At 40.9% G+C, this 24,641-nt stretch overlaps 1 protein-coding gene across 3 annotated transcripts in view; it reads right to left on the bottom strand.

Annotated features, from left to right (window-relative positions):
- The window catches only part of LOC126412813 (cytochrome P450 4C1-like), a 510,424-nt gene that overhangs the window by 172,013 nt on the left and 313,770 nt on the right, over positions 1-24,641 (bottom strand). For 2 of the 3 annotated variants that reach the window (XM_050082597.1, XM_050082596.1), the window contains exon 2: positions 15,807-15,913. The exons of the other annotated variant lie outside the window; for it this stretch is intronic. In XM_050082597.1, coding sequence (XP_049938554.1) covers positions 15,807-15,913 — 107 coding nt within the window. The remainder of the gene's footprint in view (positions 1-15,806; positions 15,914-24,641) is intronic. 3 annotated transcript variants of the gene reach the window in all.

The following is a 24,641-nucleotide window of genomic DNA, read 5'->3' as shown; positions in this document are numbered from 1 at the left end:
CGCGCACTTGGTCGTTAGAAGAGTTGCGTTTCAAAGTAGCAAAGATGAAGAAGTGCTCATAGCTCTTAACAAATGCATTTTAGACCACATGTTTACTGGACCTTTTTTTCATGTTTTGGTCCATACTACGAGTTCCCAAAATATGGAAAGTAAAGAACTTGCAGTAGAAGAGGTTCGTTTCACAGTATCGAAGATGAAAAATTGCTTGTAGCTCTTAAGGTATGCATATTCGGCCCTATGTTTAGAGAGACGTTTTTTCTTCTAGTATCTTGTACTTTCAACTGTATACGTTTACGCCATTAATTATGATACACACTATATTTAGTAGTTGGCGCACTGAATAAAATATTTTCTACGCAACCTTCTGTACTTTTCATTCTTCACTGCTCGCTGTAGCAATAGGTGCAGGTTTTCCCAGCAGTACATCATCAACGAAAAGATCTCGTGCAGACATCCATATCGTCTTGACCCGCACGCACTTGTTTGCCAACAACAAGCGGCCAGTCTTTCCCAAGAACGAGCCAGAACGGACTTCGTAATGGGAGGCAGCTAATAATAGACGCATTGCGTAACAGCAAACGTCTAGGTTCCAGCGTACGGAAAGCGGCGACCTACAGCGACTGGATTACGGTGGATCAAGTAAAGACCGCCTAAAGTATGATCACCTGCGCAGTTAATTAGTAGTCAGACAAGCTCTCCCTTCCTCACCCTCCACCCACCATCGTCTCTCTACTATCCTCTGACGCTTTCCTATACGGCTGACAATGGAGAAGCAGCGTCATTCCTCTGGATCTGATCATCAGTACTGATCGATATCAGATGACTAGATCCGGAAACCACACCAACTTTATTTCCTATTTCTCCATATTCTCTTGATTTATATCGTTCATGTCCAATTTCATCCCGTATCGTGCTCCAAATATATGTTCGGAAGCTTCGTAGCCTTTTTATCGCCTCCTGTAATCTGCCCCTCGTTCGTTAAACGTTATTCCCGCGATAGAAAAAGTGCTTCACGTCTTCCACTGCCACTTCTACAGTTTAGGTATCTATTGAAATTCAGCGATGTGGGAATTCAGTACTTCTTCGGGAATGAAATCACAGAAGACGAAGCACTCCTGCACTCCAGCCAGGGTACTGGTAAGTATTCGTTGTGGCCAATTCCAGGTCGTAAAAATGAAAGTGCTGCTACTCACAGACGTCCAGTGCGTGCTGTAATGATCGTATAGAGGCGAAACTTGTTAGACATTCTGATGCGTTAATGCGAAACCGCTTTACGTTGGAAAATATATTTAGATCCTGTTTCGGCCACCTTGTGGAAATCTGGTGCTGTGAATATAAGAAAGACTTATAGAAATGTTCCTGTATCCTAATGGATTAGGAACTGAACGTGGGGAGAAAAGGTCAAGCAAGCGAGAAAGGTATGATGCTAATTCTATTGTTAACACTGCTTACATAGTTTGTTCAACATGAGCGCCGGACATGAAGAGTTGCTGCATAGTTTCATATTTGCGCCTCGTGGCCAAATTTTGAACTAATTTTTTGACGGCGTAAATGGGTTCCGCATTACCGCATTAGCATATCTACTAAGTTTGGCTGCCATACAACGGTTACAGATCATAGCTACATACCACAGTGCACCTCTATGTGTAGCTGCACGTTAATAATAATCACCAAGAACTATTCCGGTATACGCCTTACGTAATCAAGGAAACGACAAAAAAAAATTGAGGTCTGTATATGGGGCATGGATGCCATTTCTCATAGCGTAAGGTGACTTTATGCTGTTACACCTGTCTCAGTCACTGAAGTCTGAGAAACCATTATTCGCTTTTATGCTACTCATATTAACGTTTGTCTTTATTTTATTTACTGTCAGTACAAATTACGTTCTTAGTAGGTAGCTGATATCGTTCTTCTATAACATACTCATTCTCATTCAGAGAGGTAAAATCATTAACCTTCATATTAGCATCTCACCTCTTGATTTTATTTTAGGGATGGTGGGGGTGGTGTCTGTACCTTATATGGATCACCTCATAACTATTCACATAACGAACAGAGTCCAAGCGGAAGGCAACGCACTTTCTCGCAGCCCTTTTTAATAAAACCTTGTCGTTCCAGATTTTCTACTTTTCATATTTTCCCCTCTTTTTGTAGATACTGTTAATTATTTGTCTATACATATTCTTCAAAGGCTTGTAGTGTGGATTTTTACAGTATACTTTACGTATTTCTTTTCTGGTATATTAAATTCCATAGTGACAGTCCATTTTGTTTACACTTTTTTCTTGAATTAGCTGTTGATAAAAATCGATTCTACATCTACATATTTACTATGCAAGTCACATTATGGTACATGGCGGAGGATACTTTGGGTGCCACTGGAGATCGCTGGGCTCTCTGTGACGCTTTCGTGCTTTTTAAATGAACTTGGATCTTCTCTATTTTCCCTATCAATTCTATCTCCTACGGATTCCAGACTGATGAGCCATATCAAATACTGGTTGAACGAGTGTTTTTAAAGCAACTTCCTTCGTTAGCGGACTACTTTGCTGAGAATTCTTCCAATGAATCTCAATTTGGCATCTGTGGGAAGCGACCTTCGAGTTTCGTTTGCTAGTGTGAGGCGATAGGCTAATGAATTATTTGCTGAACTCTGAATTCTTTTATAAATTTCTACAGTGTGATTCTTTTGCACTTAATGACATTTGACTATGTAATACAGGCTTCTGTTGAAGAATCGGACTGGGTGAGGTCGCTTGCCTCATAGAAAGCAGTGTTGTTGTTGTGGTTGTGGTCTTCAGTCTAGAGACTGGTTTGATACAACTCTCCATGCTACTCTATCCTGTGCAATCTTCTTCATCTCCAAGCAACTACTGGACACTACATCCTTCTGAATCTGCTTAGTATATCCATCTCTTGGACTCCCTCTACGATTTTTCCCCTCCACGCTGCCCTCCAATACTAACTTTGTGGTCCCTTGATGCCTCAGAACATGTCCTACCAACCGATCCCTTCTTCTAGTCAAATTGTGCCACAAATTCCTCTTCTCCCCAGTTCTATTCAGTACCTCCTCATTTGTTACAAGATCTACCCATATAATCTTCAGCATTCTTCTGTAGCACCACATTTCGAAAGCTTCTATTCTCTTCTTGTCTAAACTATTTATCGTCCATGTTTCACATCCATACACGGCTGAACGGCTGGAATTCAAGTGGCTCCTTTCTATCAGGCACCTAGTGGGGCGTGGCACCCCGCTAGTGTGGCTGCCCAATCGCAACACTGTAACAAAATTTTCACCAATGGGCGCTACTTCCGCTCGACTGTGAATGGGTGGGAAACACCACATATGTCACGTTGGTCTGGCCAATCGTGGTCGCCTGTGGGAATCGCCGCTCGTCCGAAGAACTTTCCAGACGCCAGCGTCTAAATGGACACATTCCGCCCCTCTGTCTCATGCTCAAAAAATATCGAGTGGGGAATTCTCGGAGATACATTCCTTTCTAGTAATGTCACTTACGACGTTTTCGTGAGTCCAGGGCGATGGGGAAACAGAGTCTCCCTGCGTTATTCACTTTGGGCAGATATTTTGCTTGCCTCGCATTGTTCTGCTGGAAATGCCTTCTGCCTGTCGAGCGGCAGCAAAGTGCCGCCGCTGGAGACTGCCCTGGTAGTGCCAACACCCCTGGAGTGCTGGAGGTTGTAAAATTCGACCTTCGGGCTAACACGCTGCTGCATTCCCGCCACCGGCACCCTGAGTATAATCCCCGTCGTCTCTACCCGCAAAAATTATTTGCATTTGTCTCATTGCTCATCCTTCAGCCATCCCTGTTAGCATAGCACGATGAACCACAAAATTGTTCAAATCCATGCTGCTACTTGTCATTACTGCCATAATTAGTTATTCAAAACTTCAAAGTGGCGATTGACGTGGGCGTGGCACTCCCAGTGCATAGCCCATAGAGGTTGCCACTTTGCATCTGCCTTAACTGAGGTTTATTTTATGTTGTCATTACACTTTAAATCGTGCAGTACATATGGAGATAAATATGTTATGGTTGTAATTCTATAGTATCTCTGTGTCATGCAAAGTGAAATTGATGTCTACTCATTTATGTCCTTTGTTTTTTCTTCTCTTCGCCTGTGTGCAGCTCTGTTTAGGAAGCTACAACAGCAAGATTTCGACTGATAATATAACTGGAAATAAGAATTAAGAAACGCTTCAGTCACAAATTTTCGTGTTTTATTAAGTACACGATGCATTTCAGTCCCTGTGGGTCCATCCCCAGGCGTAACTATACGATTTGTTTTGCTCTTGAACGAGGTGAAAAGCATGTTCCTGTCACGAAAACATCTGATGTTAGGTAATGAATCTCGTAAATCTAATGCGGAGAATATGTGCGAAACAGTGGAAAAAATGAATAGTGTGAAATTACAGAATAATCCAAGAAAAGCGTTTTTACCTTTTTAACACGATCATACTCGAACATTGGTTTTTCCATCCTGTTCATGTATATCACTGTTCATGTATATGTTTGGAGAAACATTTTTGTAAACACTTTACAGATGTTGTTCTGCATGGTGTGATAGAAGAGGAATTCATTCGTAGTGCCAGAAATCTAATTATTAAATAATCGACACACGCAGGGGATAACCTTAAATACGTCTGTAAAATTACTGAAATAACTGTGGTTTGCGAAATCTCTCTGTCATAGATTCTGTTTTTTTGATTTTATGGGGGTGTATCTCTAGCTGTTCTAACAGATTCAGGGTCTTACCAGTGACTTCATTATGCAGTGCTACCAAATTGGTTTCTAACTGTTGATGATATATTTCGTTTCCAACATACATTGTACAGTAACTGATTTTCCGAAGCGGTTTCGCCTGAAAGCATTTATTTGTTCTTGAGAACGGGTTTTGAAGTTTCTGCCTGTTTCTGTGCGACATTTTTCTATTTTCGGGTTATAGATTTTTGCCCTCATAGACTTTGGACCTCACCTTGAGTATACGTGTAGGTAGATATTCCTTTACGGTTTTTATTAATTCAGACAATATATATCTCATAAATGTAATGCCTTGTATGTGTATTGATTTTTCATTACATTCTCAAAATTCCGAAACCTCTAGACGAGAGGAACGGCATTTATGCATGTATATTGTTATCTGTCTCAAAACTGTACGCTTAAAGACTTATTTTATTGTTAACGCTGTTTCCGTCCCAGATCTCAGTTGATCTGTTAGTTTAGAAGAGCGATAACTAGTAAGATTTCATTTCCTTTCAGGATTCTGATACGATTCAGCGGATTCTGATGAAGGTATCTATGGCTGTTTAAGGCCAGAAGTACGTGTTGAGTGTAAATAACGAAGTCAATGGTTTCCTACAATAACTGTTTATCACCAATTTAGAACGCAATGGAGGAAGTTGTTGTTGTTGTGGTCTTCAGTTCGAGGACTAGATCGATGAAGTTCTCCACGCTGGTCTGCTTTGTGCGAGCCCCGTCGTCTCTACAGAATTACCACAACCTACAGCCATCTGAACGTGCAGTACTTACTTACTGTATTCATCAAACTTGGTCTCCATACCCCCACTCCCCTCATTGATCCCCTCCCCCCCCCCCCCCTCCCGCCTTACACCTAACACACACTTCCCTCTACTGCCTCGATGCCTTAAGACCGGTGTTACCAGCTGATCCCCTCTTTTAGTCAAATTGTACCACACATTTCTTTTTTACTCAATTGATCTTGTAATTCTTCATCAGGTACTCGATGTACACATCTTATCTTCAGCATTCTTCTATAGAAACACGTTTCGAAAGCTGCGAGTAGTACTCTCGTGTCTGAACCGCTTTTTCTCCACGTTTCACTTCCATACAAGGCCAGACTTCAGACAAATATCTTCAGACAAGATTTCCTAACGTTTTAATTAATATTATGCGTTAATAAATTCCTGTTTTTCAGAAATACCTTTCGCGATGTTACCGGTTAGCATTTTACATCCTCTCCACTTGACCTCGTCAGTTATTTTGATGCCCCAGTAGCAAAACTCATCTGCTACATTTAGTGTCTCATTTTCTAATCCAGTTCCCTCAGCATCGCCTTATTTAATTCAACGCTATTCCTCTATTCCATACTCTTGTTTTACTTTTGTCGATGTTCATAATGGAATAAGTTTTCTAGACACCATCCATTTTGTTCAACTGCTGTTTGAAGTATTTTACCCACTATGAAAGATTTACAATGTCATCACCAGACCGCAAAGTTTTTATTTCTTCTATCTGAACTTCAATTTCAGTTTCTCCTTGGTTTCCTTCACCGTTAGCTCGATGTGCAGACTGAATAACATCGGGGTAATTACAACTCTGTCTCGTTCCCATCTCAACTGTGGCTTCTCGTTGATGTCTTTAGATACTTATAACTACAGTCTGGTTTCCGTCGAAGTTAATAACCTTTCACTTCCTGTACTTTACCTCTGTTACCTTCAAAATTTCAAAGAGTGTATTGTAGTCAATATTATCATGAAATATCTAGATATCCCCACAAGCTATAAACGTCTGTTTAGCTTTCTTCAATTTGTTTTCAAGGATAAGTTGTAGGGTAAATTTTGTCTCGCCTCTACCCGCATTTCCTCGGAACCCAAACTGTTCTTCCCATAAGTCATTGTCCCCCAGTATTTCTGTTCTTTTTGTAAGTAATTAGTGACAATAATTATCAACTATTACTTATTAAACTGAGGGCTCAGTAACATTTACATGTGTCAGCGCCTGTCCTCTTTGGAATTGAAACTGTTATATTCGCCGGCCGGTGTGGCCGAGCGGCTCTAGGCGCTTCACTCTGGAACCGCGCGACCGCTACGGTCGCAGGTACGAATCCTGCCTCGGACATGGATGTGTGTGATGCCCTTAGGTTAGTTAGGTTTAAGTAGTTCTAGGGGACTGATGACCTCAGATGTTAAGTCCCATAGTGCTGAGAGCCATTTTTGAACTGTTATATTCTTCCTGAATTCTGAGCATATTTCGCTTGTCTCATATATCTAGCACGCCACGTGGAAAGATTTTGTGATGATGAACTTTCCCAAGGATTTAAATAATTCTGAGGCAATGCCATGAATGTACGATAAGGGGAAGTGCTGCTAGAGTCTCACACTGTGCGTTGCCATGAAAAATCAATACACGTTTGTAGGCCCTAAACATGAGCAAACTGCTGTTTACAATTGTCTCTTGTTCTTAATTTCCGCCGTGTCCACGCAAAAGTTGTTTAAATATTACACTGATTTCGTGGATAACACAGTGTAAGGAAGGCATTCTCGGACTTTTTTCTGGTCTTAAAGGCATATTTGATCCAGTAGTACGACACATTTGGCCTCGTTATGTAATTTTCTTTATGTTATACGGTTCGAATGACCAAGAAGCCAAGTATGTGATGTGGTAATCCAGCAGTTTTCCTCTTCGCGAAAATACTGAGAACATAGGTTGCTATGTCTGCACGAATTGCAATGTTTCCTTCTCACAGCGCTTTTTGAGTTGTGTCGATAGGAAATCGTAAGTCAAATTACGGAAATAAAATCATTACAATAAAAGTAACACCACAACTAAAATTCGTGTATATGAAAGAATATATAGGTTGAACGAGTCGACCTGCGAATGAAATGTGATTCCTTTACACATTAGACTATAATCAGAACGACTAATATACCTGTAAATGATGCAAGCTTCTATATTTTATCAGAACACTTCCAACGGAAGCTAATATTTGACTCTATTAACATGGCGGAGGCAGCTTCTAGTTCATGACACCCTCCCTTATCATACCTCCAGGGCCAATGTCATCCACGGGGCACTCTCTTGCCCTTGCTTTGGGAAACTGCCCTCCAAAAGCGGAAGAATCAGCAGTGATCAATGGCTTGAGGTTGCAGAAGGCAACAGAAATCACTGCACTGAAGATATCTAACGTGTACTCACTGGAAATGTGACCTGTAATTGAAAAAGTGTCATGATGACTCTCCACAACCAAAAGATTTCAACTTTTCCCCTATTCGTATCTGCGAGAGGGGATTGCCAAGGGTGAGATAACCGTGGGAAAGGGATCGAATATACAACGAAAGGATAACGTTCTACGAGTTGGGGCCTGGAATATTAGAAGTTTTAACATGGTAGCGAAGATAGAAAATCTGAAAAGGCAAATGTTAAGACTAGTATATGTGTGCTTAAGGGGTCTATGGGAGAAATGGAAAGAATACAAAGGTTTCTGATCGCATGAGTATAAGGTAATAAGAAGGGCAGCAGAAAATGGTGTAACGGGAGTAGCATTAGTTATAAATAGGGAGTTAGGACAGAGAGTGAGTTACTGTGAAGATTTCAGTATCAGGGTTGTTCTCATCGGAATCGATAGCACAGCAACAACGACGACAATAGTTCAGTTACACATGCCGTCGCAAGAACGAGACGTAGAGACAGAGAAAGTATATGAGTCATGGGGGACTGGAAAGCGGTTATGTGGTTGTAGGGGAAGAAGCAGAAGAAAGAGTTACGAGAGAATATTGGCTTAGTAGTAGGAATGAGAGAGGAAAGAAAAAACTAATTGATTTTTGTAATAAATTTCAGCTACTAACAGCGAGTACTCTGTTCAAGAATCACAAAAGGGGGAGGAGGTATACAAGTAAAAGGCCGAGAGATACGAGAAGATCCCAGTTACACTACAGCATGGTCAGACAGAAATTACGAATTCAGATCCTGGATCGTAAGGCGCACCCAGGACCAGGTATAGACTCAGATCACAATTTAGAGATAATGAACAGTAGGCTGAGGTTTAAGAGACTAGTTAGGAAGAATCACTGCGCAAAGAACTTTAACGCGGAAATGATAAGGAATGAAGGGACTTGCTGGAAATTCTTCGAGGTTATACACCCTTGACGACCCTAGAAATTCTCCACGTTTGCGATATACATATCAGAAAATAAACCCTTTGGTTAAAAAGTTGTTTGACGGCACCGAAAAAGGCCAAAAACAATGATCCACCTGAAAGCCACCAATAAAATATGTGGTGTAGTAAAATTTGTTATTTGGATGTTCTGTTGAGCAGTAATCATTTCGTTACACTCGCTCCTTGTGAACACATATCTCTAATCTTGTGCTCTTTTCCTGTTTAGATGTGAGACATCGGTGATACTGCCGCATCACCCCTAAGAGGAACGAACTTAGTTGAGAAAAACGAGTGCAGATAAAGCCTTTGCAGGAGCAAGGGAAATCGCAAGTGGAGATTTAGAAAACTGTGAAATGTTCAGGCATATCTGTATAATATGCTACTAAGAGATTCGCTATGCCCGGGTAGCACTTTAATAGGCCCAGAACCGGGTGAAAGTGAATCACAATAGACAGTGAGGACCGAATGTTAGTATGTGTGTCATTAAAAAATGGGAAGAAAACCTCTTTAGACCTCTCTGCTGAGTTTCATGAAAGTTTTAACTATATCTGCTCGCACCTCTCGTAGATGACGTCAAGGAGCAGGTATAAAGGCTGTAAACCAGGAAGAAGCCGTGGACCTCTGACAAGAGTAGAAAGGCCCGTTAAGAGTGGGCTCTAAAGCACCAAACATTCACCGATCAAGACTGATACAGTATCATGTAGTCTGACTAAGCTAACATTCAGGTAGGTTCACCAACTTGATGCTATAACAACACGTAACAATGTGGCTAAAAAACGAAATTAATTAATTTAAAAACTCATGAAAGAATTCTCAACAGTATTTACTCTCACTTCAGATATTTGATTAGCCGGGTGTGACCTGTGTCCGACGCCGGATGGGTGAGGAGTATATCCCAAAAGTGTGTGATACCTACCGTAAAACACGGCGCAGAGTCGTCATGATCTGGGGCTGCATGAACGCTGTAGGAGTTGGACAAATGGTCGTATGTGAAGGCCGGATGGATTCCACAAAGTACATAGGCGTCCTAGAATCTGCTTTACTGCCCTCTTTTACAACACTTTTTGGTGTAACGTTCATGGATGGCCTTAAATTCTAGCACGATGACGCAACCTGCCATAAATCTGTCCGCGCCTGGACTGGTCTGAACCCCATAAGAGCATTTATGGGATTTATTGAAGCGCAAAGTCAGGCGACACACAATTAAGTCAAAAGAAGAACTAAAAGAGCACTTGAGACTTGAGTGGAAGCATCATAAATGTGTAAAATTGTAAAAAGCTAGTGTACTCTCCATCAAAAACAATTTCTGCTGTAATAAGGGCAAAAGTTGGACCCACGAAATATTGATTTTGTATTACTAATAAATACTATAAACTCGAACAAATTGTTTCTATTTATTTAATTTTCTTAGTTTTCACAACACTCAGAGCTACCTAGGGTGCTTAATACTTTTGGTGAAGGGTGTAGATATTGCTATAATGAATAGCTCACTAAGCAGTTCAGTTGAAGAGAACGGACATCTCTAAAAAGGGCACTCATAGAAGTTGCAAGGAAAAACGTAGTTACAAGGAAGGTAGCTGCGAGGTAACCATGGGTAACAGAATAAATAATTCAGTTTCGACAACAGAAGTAAGCAACAAATTTTTTAGGGAAATTGTGGAATACAGACAAATAAGTCACATGGGAATGAAATAAATAGGAAGTGCAGGGAAGTTAAGGTGAAAAGGATGCGTGAAAAATGTGAAGAAATCATAAAAGAAATGTTTGTGGGAAGGACGGACTCAGCATATAGAAAAATCAAAGAATGGAAAGGGAATTCCACTTTTAAATGAAGAGGAGAGAGGATATAGGTGGAAAGAGGAGGAGGAGGAGGATATTAGTGTTTAACGTCCCGTCGACAACGAGGTCATTAGAGACGGAGCGCAAGCTCGGATGAGGGAAGGATGGGGAAGGAAATCGGCCGTGCCCTTTCAAAGGAACCATCCCGGCATTTGCCTGAAGCGATTTAGGGAAATCACGGAAAACCTAAATCAGGATGGCCGGAGACGGGATTGAACCGTCGTCCTCCCGAATGCGAGACCAGTGTGCTAACCACTGCGCCACCTCGCTCGGTTGGAAAGAGGACATTAAGAGCCTCTATGAGGGGTGGACTTACTGATGATGTGATAGAAGAAGAAACAGGAGTTGATAGGGAAGAAAAAGGGGATCAAGTATTTGATTTTAAAAGAGCGTTGGAAGACTTAAGATCAAATAAGGTGGAAGAGATAGATAACATTTCATCGGAATTTGTAAAATCGTTGGGGAAAGTCGCAACAAAACGATTATTCCCGTTGGTGTGCAGAATGTGTAGAACTGGCGATATACTATCAAACTTACGGAAAAACAGCATCACACGTTTCCGAAGATAGCAAGAGATGGCAATTGCGATAATAATCGCACATTTACCTCTACACCGCATGAATCCAGATTGCTGACAAGTACAATACACAGAAGAATGGAAAAGAAAACTGACGATGTTAAATGACAATCAGTTTCATTTTAGGAAAGGTAAAGCCAACGGATAGGCAGTTCTGGCTTTTGGAAGCAACTCTGAAGAAAAATCAAAACATTTGTCGACTTGGAGACTAGCGGTTGCGCGGTTCCAAACTGTAGCGCTTAGAACCGCTTGGCCACCCCGGGCGGCGTGTCCTATTTGCTTGCATACAGCAACATCTAAGAAAGAATGAGAGAAATGACTGACACCTTTGGTTGATGCCATGTTTACACCGCCCCTTTCTTGCTTTTACAAGTAATATTAGTTATAATTAGCTAGGAAATTTCATAATCCCACAGGTTTGCGCAGGACAGAAATTACATATGCTTGGACACACGTTTCTTGGGTCTGGTTGCAGGAAGACAGCCTGGGTAAGTTTTCCTGCTGCTCAGCGCCATTAGAATGTTGTGGCTAGCTAGAGGTAATAGTGTGTACGTTGCTCCTCCTTTATATTGAGTTGACTCGCGTATTTTCGCTGTCTGACTTTTCATAGGAAGTCTATCCATAATTCCAATAATTCTAATCAAAACTATAACCAAAATATTATCATCAGTATGATGAGGTTCGATGAAGTTCGCACGTGTTAGGTCGCACTCGATTTGTTATTAAAGACAAGCAAGCTTATCTCTCCGACGAGCCTTATCACACTCACTCAGCTCAACAATCATTCGTTTAACACCGTTTGAACCAAGTTAGCCATTGCTAGCAAGTTGTTAAAGGTCAGCTTTAGTTTATAAATCATTCTCTGACTTTTAATAACCTCAGTTCCAAACAAAGGAAAGACATTTATAACCAACCGTGCACAACATGCATACTCGCGATCCTCTCTTTATGAAGGCCAGTAGGTAGGGGTGGGGGATGTGGGGGGGGGGGGGGGGGAAGAAACCGACCTACGCACCACCAAAGCAGACAGTGGATGCAAAGCAGCACCTTTCTAGCACAGGGTGGCTTCCCCGTCAGTGATGCTACCTCACTGGACCAAAGATGGGTAAGGGTACATTGGTGTGTCAGGGACAGCATCGATGTAAGTGCCCTTACAAGTGTTCAGGTTATTTACACAATGCATTCCATGATTTCAGATGGTTTTGCAACGGCTTAATTCCTTAAATTAGTCGAAATCTCTTTGCGATTCCACCCATATGTGACTAGATGGCCCTTTGTTATGTTCTGTTGATTCAAATAGGTCCTTACATGCTTTTTCTTGGATGTATCTGCCTAAATAATGGTTTAAATGACTCTCAGCACTATGGGACTTAACTTTTAAGGTCATCTGTCCCCTAGAACTTAGAACTACTTAAACCTAACTAACCTAAGGACATCACACACATCCATGCCCGAGGCAGGATTCGAACCTGCGACTGTAGCAGTCGCGCGGTTCCAGACTGTAGCGCCTAGAACCGCTCGGCCACCCCGGACGGCCCTAAATATTGTTCCTCCAGGATTTCGGACAGCTCACATATGTCGTTTCCATAATTAAGTCAACCTTTCTTTGTTATTGATTGCAGATGGTACCAAACAGTGTTTCATTCAGTTCGCATTGTCAAATAGATCAAAACGGTACATTCTTCTTAAATTGAATCGATTAAATCCTGATATTATATTATTCCTGTCAACTTACTTGTGTAATTCCTCAAACTATATCGAGGTCACCTGAAACATGTGGTACTAGGTTGCTAGGTGGACCTTTAAAGGTCCTGTGGATTTTGGATAGGGCCCTACGGTAAGCCTCTCAACTTTGTTTCAACAGTAAGTACAATAAAATTAGCCATTTCTCTTCATAGACGTTAAACAATTGTGCATACAACGATGCTTTCATTATCCATGCCCTCCTGTCCCACATGTGGGTGATTAGTTTGATTTATTATAAAATGATGATGTTTTATTTAACAGATTGTGTGGACTGGATTGGTGTGTCAGCCCCAGAGGAAGACTTAGACGGGTCTATGAGGACACATGGAAAGTTTATGACTGAGATTTTGCTTACATAGTCAGAACTTCCCACTCTCATTGTCTTTTTGCGACAATGCTGTCGTCCAACAAACAAAAATTTGCCAGATACATCGGAAGGTGTTTCTTATTCACATAATTCTGACAACACCTGAAATGCCTGTCAAACATATACGATGGATACTTCATTCAATAATGGGGTAAAAATTCCTGGTGAGGACAGTACACAGTCGTTGAAAAGAATAATATGTAATGTACGTAATGCTGAGAGGTGGCACGCCACTCATTCACTTTAACTGCACTGTTCCCCTATACTACATTTGGTGTGTGTGATTTATGACTTTTTACATGAGAAAATTGTAAGTAGAATGTTCATATAACTGCATGTGTAGCCTGTAGAGAGCTTGTACCCAAGGGACAGTAGTGGAGGCGACAGAGAACAGGAGGAAAGATGAATTGTAGGCCGTAAATGTTGCGTCCAGCTATTTGGCTGTAAGAGTGCTTTGGGGAAGCAGCACTCTGTCAACTGTACCTGCAGAGGGACTTTGGGCCATGGCACTCCACTCTTCCCACTAAGGCCTGGAGTAAGACGGCATCGAGTCACAAAACATTTTACCTGGGCCAGGCAACAGACTGTCGTGAAGTCAGCCAGTTGGTAGAAAGTGGGTAGAGGAAGCCATTTATGAGATATGGCTGCAATCTGAGCTTTGGCATGGTCATTAAACTGGAAGCATTCTCATGATAGAAGCTGGGACGATACAAACAGAGCAGCTGGTGAACGTGTCTTAGGAAGTTCAAGACTGTAACGCCTCTGACACCAGAAATTCGCCAGGTTCTTTAAGCGAGGAGCAAAAACATACAGTTCACAGTTACGACTGTCTGGAAAGCTTAACTGCCTTCTTTCAGAAATTGGAAATGGTCAATCTGGAAAGATTAAAGATTAAAACTCTTCGTAAATGAGGGACTGTGGTCTCTAATAGGTAGAGTTTTTTGCCGAAACATGGCCATGCTTACCGTGAGAACGACGCCTCCCCAGTCTAAAGCCTTCTTTTTTCAGACAAGAGAGATTTTGAGTCGCAGATTGGTTCCTCTCAGGGTATGCAAAGCAGAGACTTGCTTCGCCAACGTGAGAACCCCGGTCTTGTGTCTGGATTGGCTACGAGGCCAGCAGAACAGTCAAGAGGGGAGATTCAATGAGCAGAGGATAGTTTGATTTGTTTGTACAGTGTGGAGGCGGCTTTCTTCTGCTAATTCGGCTTCTGTACCGAGGCTTGGTGGAAAGTGATTGTGATTCTTTGGCTTCTTCGTCTTCTGGTGGAGAACTTCAGGTCTTTCCCTAGAGGGTGAGACTTGTGGTCTGCGACTTGTGGTGGACTAAGAGCAAGTGGCAGTTTTCACTGTACAAACAGTGGAACTATATACCATCTCGAACATATCGTGTGTCATGAGGGTGAACTTATACGTCCTGAGTCGGCCATCTGGCGTTTGACAATTCCATGCGTGCCGTCGTGCCTGGGAGTCAAGTTGTTTGGCCAGACCAGCGAGTGGGAGCACCTCATACTGTAATCTGCCGGGATTTCAGGGCTCTGGTAGGTAGGTTTCGCGCGTTCTAATAATCAGAACGCCAGTCTGCATAATTTGCAAGTTTTCATGGACGCGTCAGAACGTTAAGAGCTGGAGCAGCGCGCCGCTCATCGACAAGAGAGTACCGTTTTCTGAGGCAGCCTGAATGAAGGGGAAAGGGTAAGGTATTGATGCACCGTCGGAGGTTTGTTAAATGATATTCACAGCTCCCTGTTCTCTGTGAACCATAGTTTGTGCTGCACTTAGTCGTAGTTGATTGCATTTGAATAGAATTGGGCCTCACACTGGATTCATGTAAACAAAGTCAGATTGTGTTGTAAAAGGGATTAAATCATGGGAGAATTTGTATTGTTTCCCCCCAAATAAATACTTTGCCATTCAAACACCATCCCTTTTCTGATTTCTGATTTTTTTGTAAGGTTTATCCGTTTCATTGTATTTATAAAAGGATGAATAAAAACTTGTCACTATTTTGTAAACTTAAATACGCCACTGTTCTCATTCACACTCCTACAACCATTCACTGTTTTTATTTTATTGTGGTGATACAGGAATACACCAGCAGTTCAAAATTCAGTCGTATTAAATTAGTTAATCTGATGATTGATTTGAGTTCTGAAAGTGACCACATACATAAGCAACAAAAGTGCCATGAGTGAATAAAAATTAATGGTGTAGCTCACGATTTGAAGATTGTTGAGAAGATAATACTTTTATTTATGTAAAGATAACAACATGTGGAATCTCTTGGACATGTGTTTATGATTAAAGCAAGGATCACGTGCAGTGCTTCCCGGAAAATGGAGTCACAACTTGTACTTACCTCCATGTATTCTGGCTTTGATATCTGTACCACTGGGTAAGGACCTAGCCACAACCGAAAGATGGGCCCAAACTTTTTGCACACCTCGTCAAAGGACCGAATTCGGTCTGCAACAAAAAAAAAAAAAATCATGTGAGACTTACAATACTTCAACAACTACTCTAGTAATTGTGTGGGAAAGGAATTTATTTTCGTTCATCACAATCAATGTTTTTGAAAAGTCTGCAGCTGTGACGTTCATGATTTACATAATGAAAAACTGCACCACTTACTTATTTTTACGTGCAAACCGTGCACAACCACAAACTAGATAGCGAATCAGTTAATTTTTTCAAATGTTTCACAAACAGGTGACAGTTCAGTAATTTCCATAAACATGTACATTATCTTAATGAATCTACTCAACATCTACAACAAAATATAAACATAATTTAGTAGTCAATAATGGTAAAATAAATTTTATAACTGACAACTTAACATACAACATGTAATCTTCAGAAAATGTAATACATCTGACAGCACTGAAACGCTTTGTGAAACCATACCGTCTTAATATCATTGTAGCTGGTTTTGATAACAAAAACAAACAGTGCGCTGGATGATTTGCGTATGTGTGATATTCTGTGTGATGGTGGAGGCACTGTAATTGTAAGAAGAAAAACAAAATTACTATCTCTACCATTAGCATATAAAAAAGTTCCAAGATTCATGTTTCCGAATTTCTGATTGCAATATACAACCAAAAAGACAACTACAGTGCAAGAGAGGCAGAAAATCACACATACAGACAACACAAAAAATGTTTATCTAAACAAATGCACTTGAAAGGAGAACAAATTTTCGAAACGTGTTGTGCTAAGATTGCAAAAAGTGGTGCATTTTTCTATTATTTAACTCAAGAAAAGAATTAATTATTTTTCGATCAGGTAATAGATTTCACAGTTACTCCTTTCTTTCGCATTTCTGTCTATACATTCGTGTGTTTTGTGGATGCGTGTTTGCATTTGCTCCAACATTACAAGTGAGGACAAAGTCGGGTCGTTTTCGCCACTGAAAGATACTTATGGCCCAATTCAAGACAAATGTAAAATTGTGCACTAAACATTTTATTCATTCGATATCATTTTCCCTCCTGAAGGAGAAACTAAAATGAATAAGGGAGAAGTGCAACAGCAACATCAACAACAACAACACCAAAAACAACAAACATGTGCTTCGAATAGATATTCTATGACAAGGATGTAGTTTTTCGCCGGCCGCGGTGACCAGGCGGTTCTAGGCGCTTCAGTCCTGAACCGCGCGACTGCTACGGTCGCAGGTTCGAATCCTGCCTCGGGCATCGATGTGTGTGATGTCCTTAGGTTCGTTAGTTTAAAGTAGTTCTAAGTTCTGCGGGACTGATGACCTCAGATGTTAAGTCCCATAGTGGTCAGAGCCATTTGTAGTTTTTCGCCCATACTGTTTAATTTATACATCGGGGAAGCAATGTTGGACATAAAAGAAAAGTTCAGGAGTGGATAGAATTCAATATGGAAGGATGTCAATGGTCAGATCAGTTGATGACATTGTTATGCTCCGTGAAAGACGATGAACTGTAGGAAACATTGAATGGATTGTCGTGTAACGAGCACACGTCATTGATTTAGAGTAAATCGAAGAAAGAGAAGCAGCAGAAATCAGATTAGCGTAAAACTTAACATCCAATTTTCGGTCCACAAAACAGACAAACCAAAGGAAATCTGCCATCTTGCAATCAAAAAACACATGACGGACGTAGCAGGGAGGACGTGAAAAGCAATGGCCACAGGCACAGAGGGCGGTTCCTGGCCAAAAGAAGCTTTATCAAGTTACCTTCCCTTAAGCATGTGGGAGCACTCAATGATACGACTTTCAAAATGATGGAGCACAGAAATCAGTCGTCCTTTCCTGTCAGGTTTTATTAAAGCAAATCTAGATTGCTTCGGTCACAGTTCATTCAAAAGTCTTGAATGAACTGTGACAGAAGACTGAACAACAGGGGACTGACATGCTAGGACATGTATTGAAACTATGATGTACTGCAGTGATAGTGGCTAGGCACTAGCCGAAATCTAGATTTGCTTTAATAAAACCTCAAATGAAAGGACGATTAATTGCTGCACTCCATCATTTTCAAAAGAAGCTTCCTATTATTATGTATCATAGGTCTTAAATTGAGAAAGACATTTCTGAGAATGTATGTTTGGGGCAATGTGTAGTAGTTAATCATGGATTGCGGGAAAACCGGAAAAGAAGAGAATCGAAGCGTCTGAAATGCGCTACAGGAGGTTGTGGGAAATTAGATGTGCTGATATGATATGAGGAAGACCAAGAACATGTGGAGAATATATAGAAGAAGAAAGGACAAGACGATTTTTGACAGGCGTTAAAATATCAAGGAATAACTTCCATGGTACTAAAGGGGTTTGAAGAGCGAAAAAATGTGGGATAAGACAGAGCATAGAACTTATTGAAGACGTAGGGTGCAAGTGCTATTCTCAGATTAAGTGGTGGGCACAAGAGAGGGATTCGCGGCGAATCTCATCAAATGAGTTGGAATACCGAAGAAAAAAGGTGTTTCATACGAATATTATAAAAGGGTTGTTGCGTTTTGGTTAAAGCAAGGACTTCGTTAGATCTTAAAAGGAAGAGCGTGAATGAACATGAGAAACCAATAAACAGGCATGCATATGTACACGTATTCATTGCGAAATATACTTGAGAATTTGGAAGCTAGTAACACTACACACCAGTCAACGAAAATAGGAATTCGTGAACAGCTACAGTAAATTAATTCACCCAGGAATGATTACAAATGAGGAAACGGTCCACATACTTCTCGGTGCTCGTTCAAAACAGGAGCAGGAATGGAGTTGTAAGAGCAACGATGATGGGTCGTGAGGTGTGCACTTCAGCACCAAAATGTCAAACCTGTTCTGCTCATGTTAGCACACAGTGATAACGCACTAAATTTTACAATTCAGTACCACTAACTGGACCACTGTTCGATTCACGACATGTCGCAACTTGTGAATGCCATTAACGATGGTACTGCACTACCAAACACTTACAGGAATAAGAGAAGATATATCATTTAACTTCATCACTGTTAGAACTAAAATGTTAAAAGACGTTTGTATTGGAGGGAAATGCTCTCTGTTAATACAGGAAACATAATTATCATAGTCTACATTTCAGAGATGTACCTGTTACCGTTTATTGTTAGTTGCAATTCGCCGTCGACAACTGCGGATGTAAAAGGATAACTCACTTGAACGACAGCCGACATTGCGTCAGTTCATTTAAGGAACGCGGTCGCGCCTAGTACATCGTTACTCACGTGCTATCGCGTGTTTGCTTCGTATGACGTGTTTTCGAGACAGTAACCGATGACGTCATTCCTGATAAATGTGATAGGTAGTAGGAATACTGCTTTGAGAGCCGGTGTGATCTGCTCGTGTGCAGCCTCGACAGGTCTGTGAAAGAACGTTGTTGAGAACACACAAGGTCCTGGTTCCGGAAGTGTTTGTAAACACCATGGTCCCAGAAAGTAATAAATGTTCTCAGTGAACCACGTCTCACAAAATCCGCGAATCATGATTAGAAATAACGTTCAGTTGCCTTCCTATATCATTTATTCGCAGAACGCCACATTATTTCTACAGTTAGTTCACGAGAGCAAAGGGAAAAATGTTCAGGCTACCATAAATTTGTTTTAATTCTGCCAGTACAGCGTTCCAAAACGGCAGTGACGTGTTTCGAAAAGGATAATATGAAATACCACCATATCGCAAAATTGTTTATCATCTACGAAGAAGTCATCATGAGTCAATAAGGCTTATTAGGTGTCTGCTCATTCATTTCAAACAGAAATGGGCGGTAGAATTCAACATCTCCGTTCTTCTTTTGTTGGTAACCCACCAGAAGGACGTTCAAAAACTGTAACCGCAGAAGAGAACGTGAGAAAAATGACTATGGTAGCGGACAATAGACAATGAAACATGTATGAAGTAGCTCACAGAACCCATGTTTTACTGTCGAACCAAAAACTGTTTAGAGGAGAGGTAATGATCAGTATTTCTGTGAAGCAAAAAGGATTTCTTCTCATTGTTTATTTGCAAGTTTAACAATGTGGAATACCACGCAGTGTTTTGGACCAAACAGTATGGAATAAAGGAATGGATGATGAGTGAAAATAAGTGAAGGCTAAAACTCCTTACGACAAAGATAGTTTGACAAATAAATAAGTTTCAAAGCTAACAAAGAGATTATGCGAGGTGTCTAAGAACATTTTGCAGATATTCCTTTCTCAAGGCATGTGAAATAAAATCTACTCTCAATGAAAAGTTTTTCACTAACCTCAAGCGGGTTACGTTGAAAATGAAGCACAATTTTTTACCCGTCACAAAGTCAGTCAGCGTGTGATCTTCCTCCTCTTAAATCTGCTGTTAAACATAAGCGCGTTTTGTGAAACTATGAGAACGATGTCTGTGGATAACTGCAATTTTTCGACCCTGTATTTGTTACATACATACACCCAGCTGCGAGACACCACTTCGGCCTACGGATTTTAGTTTTTTGTCTAATTGTGGTTTTAGTGTAATGTTTCATATCTATTACGCTGTTTGAGAGAATGTGGTGACGGCAGAGACGACTGGACGACAGCGCTACCACTCAGTGGTCGCAAGAAGCGAAACCATGACTATCGAAACCACTGTAAAGAGTTAAAGCGCTACCCCTTTGTCTGTTTTGAGAGTCATTGGAAGTTTTTATTGAGTGAGTTAAGCCTCACATGGAACATGGTGATTTATAAGATTCTGCACTTTTATTGTTGATACGCGAGAAGGTACGTGTTTTCATTGTTACGTTGATGAATGTATTTCTCTATAATGCGCCAAATATTGTGTAAAACAAAAGTGGTAAAGTTGAATGCAGGGTAGAGGGTAATGCCTAAGAATGGGGTTAAAAAAAGGGGGTGAAAGTGGGCGAGACATGTAGGATTTGCTCCGGTTTTTGTATTATTCTTGTTAAGTGGAAAGAGTAGGTTGGATATGGTTAGAGCAGGGCTTCCCAATGTTTTCAGCTCGCGCATCCCTTCTTCAGTCGAAAATCCATGGCGGACCCCTAGGCAGTCAAGAGCACAGTAATTTTAAATTTCAGAGCGGAACCCATGGGAACTGAAAGCTTCGTAACGCAAGTGCCACGTTCCCAATGAACCTTGAACCTCCCCCCCCCCCCCCCTGAAGTATCAATAGTCTTTGGTTTAGAAATGAATGAAAACAACTTGAAATTAATGATCCAATTTGAATTCCCACTGTATCCAGACACTTACTAGTGGATTTACTCCCTTTGTTCAACACACTATAGTCTGATTAAAATTACTTGGTAATTGACATTTCACACTTTGGAGCTGCCTTCCTCCAAGAGCAATCAACGTCACGTCCAAAATGTTTGCTGTTGACAAGCTGCTGCTTGTGGTCTGTTCACTTCCACTGTTTGGCTACTGTTGTGTAAGGAGCATGCATATTTCGTAACAGTGGTGTGTGTGTGTGGTTTTTCGTGAAATCAGAAGAAAAATGTTCAAGTGTATGTAAAGTCTATGGAACTTAACTGCTGATGTCATCAGTCCCTAGTCTTACACACTATTAACCTAAGTTTAACTTCCGCTAAGGATCACACACACACACACACACACACACACATGCACACACACACACATGTGCGTGGCCATTCCGCGCGACTGTGAAGAAAAGAGGTAGACCCATGATACAAACACATCATGAGAGAAAAGAGGCTAAGGAATTGCCTTTAAGGGACTATTGTGACATCTGTTGTGGAATGTGTTGGAATACTTTCACCCGGTTTACATGCGTTTCCAAAACCGGATTTCGTAAGCTTCGCACTTCCGCTATTGGTTGGTCGATAAACACTTCAAAATCGATTCTGGAAATCTGCTTGTATAAAGACATTTTCCAGTTCCACAATCGATTTTCGTGCCCATGTAAACAGCTCGGAAAGTCTAGTTATTTTTATGTCTTTGCGTATCCACTGAACGGCAGCTGTCAGTCCATAGCCGGCAGCTGGCAGGTGGCGTTGTAACAGTTTAGCCACAGCTGACAACTTCAACTACTACTTGGACACTATATCGTGGCAGTCAGCCTTCACTGTAAATAAATTAGGAAAACAAACAGACTCTCTTATTTCTACATAAGAAGACAAAGCATTTCACAGAACGTATGACTTTTTTTTCGGAAAGGAAACAATTCTGGCAGAGGAGGTTTACCTTTTACAAGGTGGCATGTGAAAAGTCTTCATTTGTTTATGCTCGTAGCCAGTTGGCACAATATAGTGTCAGAGTAATAACAAGTAATTGTAATTGAAGTATAGGCAGGCCATATTTTTATCTGAGAGGACGGAATATACTATAAAGAAAAGAAATTAGCTTTAGAGATCATTTTAATTTTCGCAACAATAATATCAATTCCAACTGAATTCAATTAGTAATTATTTTGTAAGTGATAGAAGACAGAAACAAAATTCCTACAGAGCTATAGCTCAGGTACATTCACTGAGCATCTACGAAGAAAAATGCTTTCTTCTTCACTGTAGATGAGTCTGCAGGAATAATAATGGAATACTAATGTGATGGTTGAGGGTACTTGTGCTCACACAATTTTGAAAAGTTAGGTTCAGTTCTTGACAACTGGAGACGGATGTTTGGTTCCGCATCTAGACAGCTTCGGTACTTAGTTTTGTGGGGAGCATAGATCGAGAATCCAGATTCACACATGTATGTTTGGCAAACGGAAGAAGTACACGTTTTGCCTTTTCAACAAGGGGGTGGTATTTCTTGCTATCCAAACGGAATCCAAAAGTGTGAGTAGCCGTCAGTGTCAAAACTTGATTTCAAGGTGGGGTCTGTGGCAATTTCTATCAACAAATCATATTCATTTGATGATAGAATGTTTGGCTTTTTGGACATAGTGAATGGGTTGACCACCCATTCGTATTTCTGCAGCTTCTCATCTTCAGCTGTTGGGAAAAAATGCTCCAACAATGACATCAAGCTTCGGAGATGTTCCAGAATTTGATGAAACAAATTCTTCCCAAGCGCCAATGTTCTGTTTTTCAAAAACTCCTTGAGAAGAGGAAAACACTCAACCTCCCCCTCCTCGACACTCTCTGCCTAAAAACTGATTTTCCTCTTGAAAGCTCGAACTTTGTCGATAGCACTGACCTTTGTTTAACTTTGCCCTTGGAGTGAAATACTCATTTCATTAATTTTGGAGAAAATGTCTGACAAATTGGCAAGTATACACTACCAATTTTCGTCATTAATAAGGTCTGCTAATTTCGTGTTATGCTCATAAAGGAAAGGTAAGACTTCCAATCTTAATTCGTACAACCGAGACAGTGCATTCCCACGTGAGAGCCACCTCACCTCTGTGTGGAGAAGCAGGAAACGATGAAGGCTTCCCATATCTTCACAAAGTATTGTGAAAAGTCTTGACTTCAACGGCCTTGATTTCATGTTGTTAATGATTTGAATGGATTCGTCTAAAACTTTCTTGAACGAAACAGGCATTTGTTTCGTAGCTAAAGCATATCTGTGGAGAGCACAATGGCTACTGCTGCAATTCTTGGCGTTTTCTTTTATTTTCGTTATTGCTCCAACTGTAGGATCCGTCATAGCTTTTGCACCATCTGCGCTCACATATATGCAAGTAGACCATGAAACTTCGTTAGTCCTTAAAAAATCATCAAATGGACTGAATATTTCAGCACCTGTTGTGTTGGCAGGTAGTAGTCTGCACAATAAGAGGCCCTCCTCAAAACATCCAGAATATTCGTAACGGACAAAAGCCATTGAAATCGCTAATCCTGCAAAATCAGTGGATTCATCTACCTGCAGAGAAAATGAATTGTGTTGGATGCAAGGAACAAGAGTGTCTTTCACATCATTTGACATTTCAACAATGCGCTTCTTGATAGTATTGTTTGATAACGTCACCGAAGATACAAGCTTTACTGCCTTTTCGTCTGGCATGGAAAAAACAATATCTTCAACACACGGCTTTATAAGATTTTCTGCAATGGTATGAGCTTTGCCTATTTTTGCCACTCGATAACTAACCAAGAAAGAAGCTTTTAATGAATTTTCATTAATTGTTTTTGCATGAGTTTTCATGCAATGCTGAGAACCAGCTAGTTCAGCACTCTTCCTTTTGAAAAAATCAATGTCTTTAGCCTGGAAATCTGGGTGAGTACCTTCAAAATGATGGTGCAATTTAACTGGAACCATTAAACTGTTTGGAAAGACTCGTGCACAAATTACACACTGAGCTTTACCCTCCTTTGTCTCCATAAAGCCCATTTCTAAATAGCTTTCGTTGTACTTTCGCTTCTTCGTTATTCCACTTCCACAGGATCTTGCAAGCAATGGAGTACTTGCAGTGTTTTCAGATAATAAATCCGGCTGTGGAGCTCCTTGTGATTGTTCTTCCTTTGGTCGTCCTCCCTCCTCATTCATTTGAACTGGAAACTTCCCTTGTTGTGAAGGCGATGGAGAAACTGTACCCTTCTTCAATGATCCGGACTTCAGCCACCGATCCATGTCAGAAGTAATAAACTGTTCAAAAATCGACTTATGATATAGGTGGTGCACTGACAAAGCAAGTTTAACATTTAATGATGCCTGTGGCCGCATACAAGCCAGCGAGCACTGATTGGTCAACAAAGCTCGCTCTGCGCATGCGTAATAGGTTTCAGCGCATCTAGCGCCGTGATCCTGCGCACAAACAACCCCCTTATAGTTGC

The sequence above is a fragment of the Schistocerca serialis genome, chromosome 7 (genome assembly GCF_023864345.2).
Source record: "Schistocerca serialis cubense isolate TAMUIC-IGC-003099 chromosome 7, iqSchSeri2.2, whole genome shotgun sequence".
In the NCBI taxonomy this organism is placed as follows: Eukaryota; Metazoa; Arthropoda; class Insecta; order Orthoptera; family Acrididae; genus Schistocerca; species Schistocerca serialis.
The sequence above is the reverse complement of the archived record's forward strand: the minus strand, read 5'-3'. Positions and strand labels throughout refer to the sequence as shown.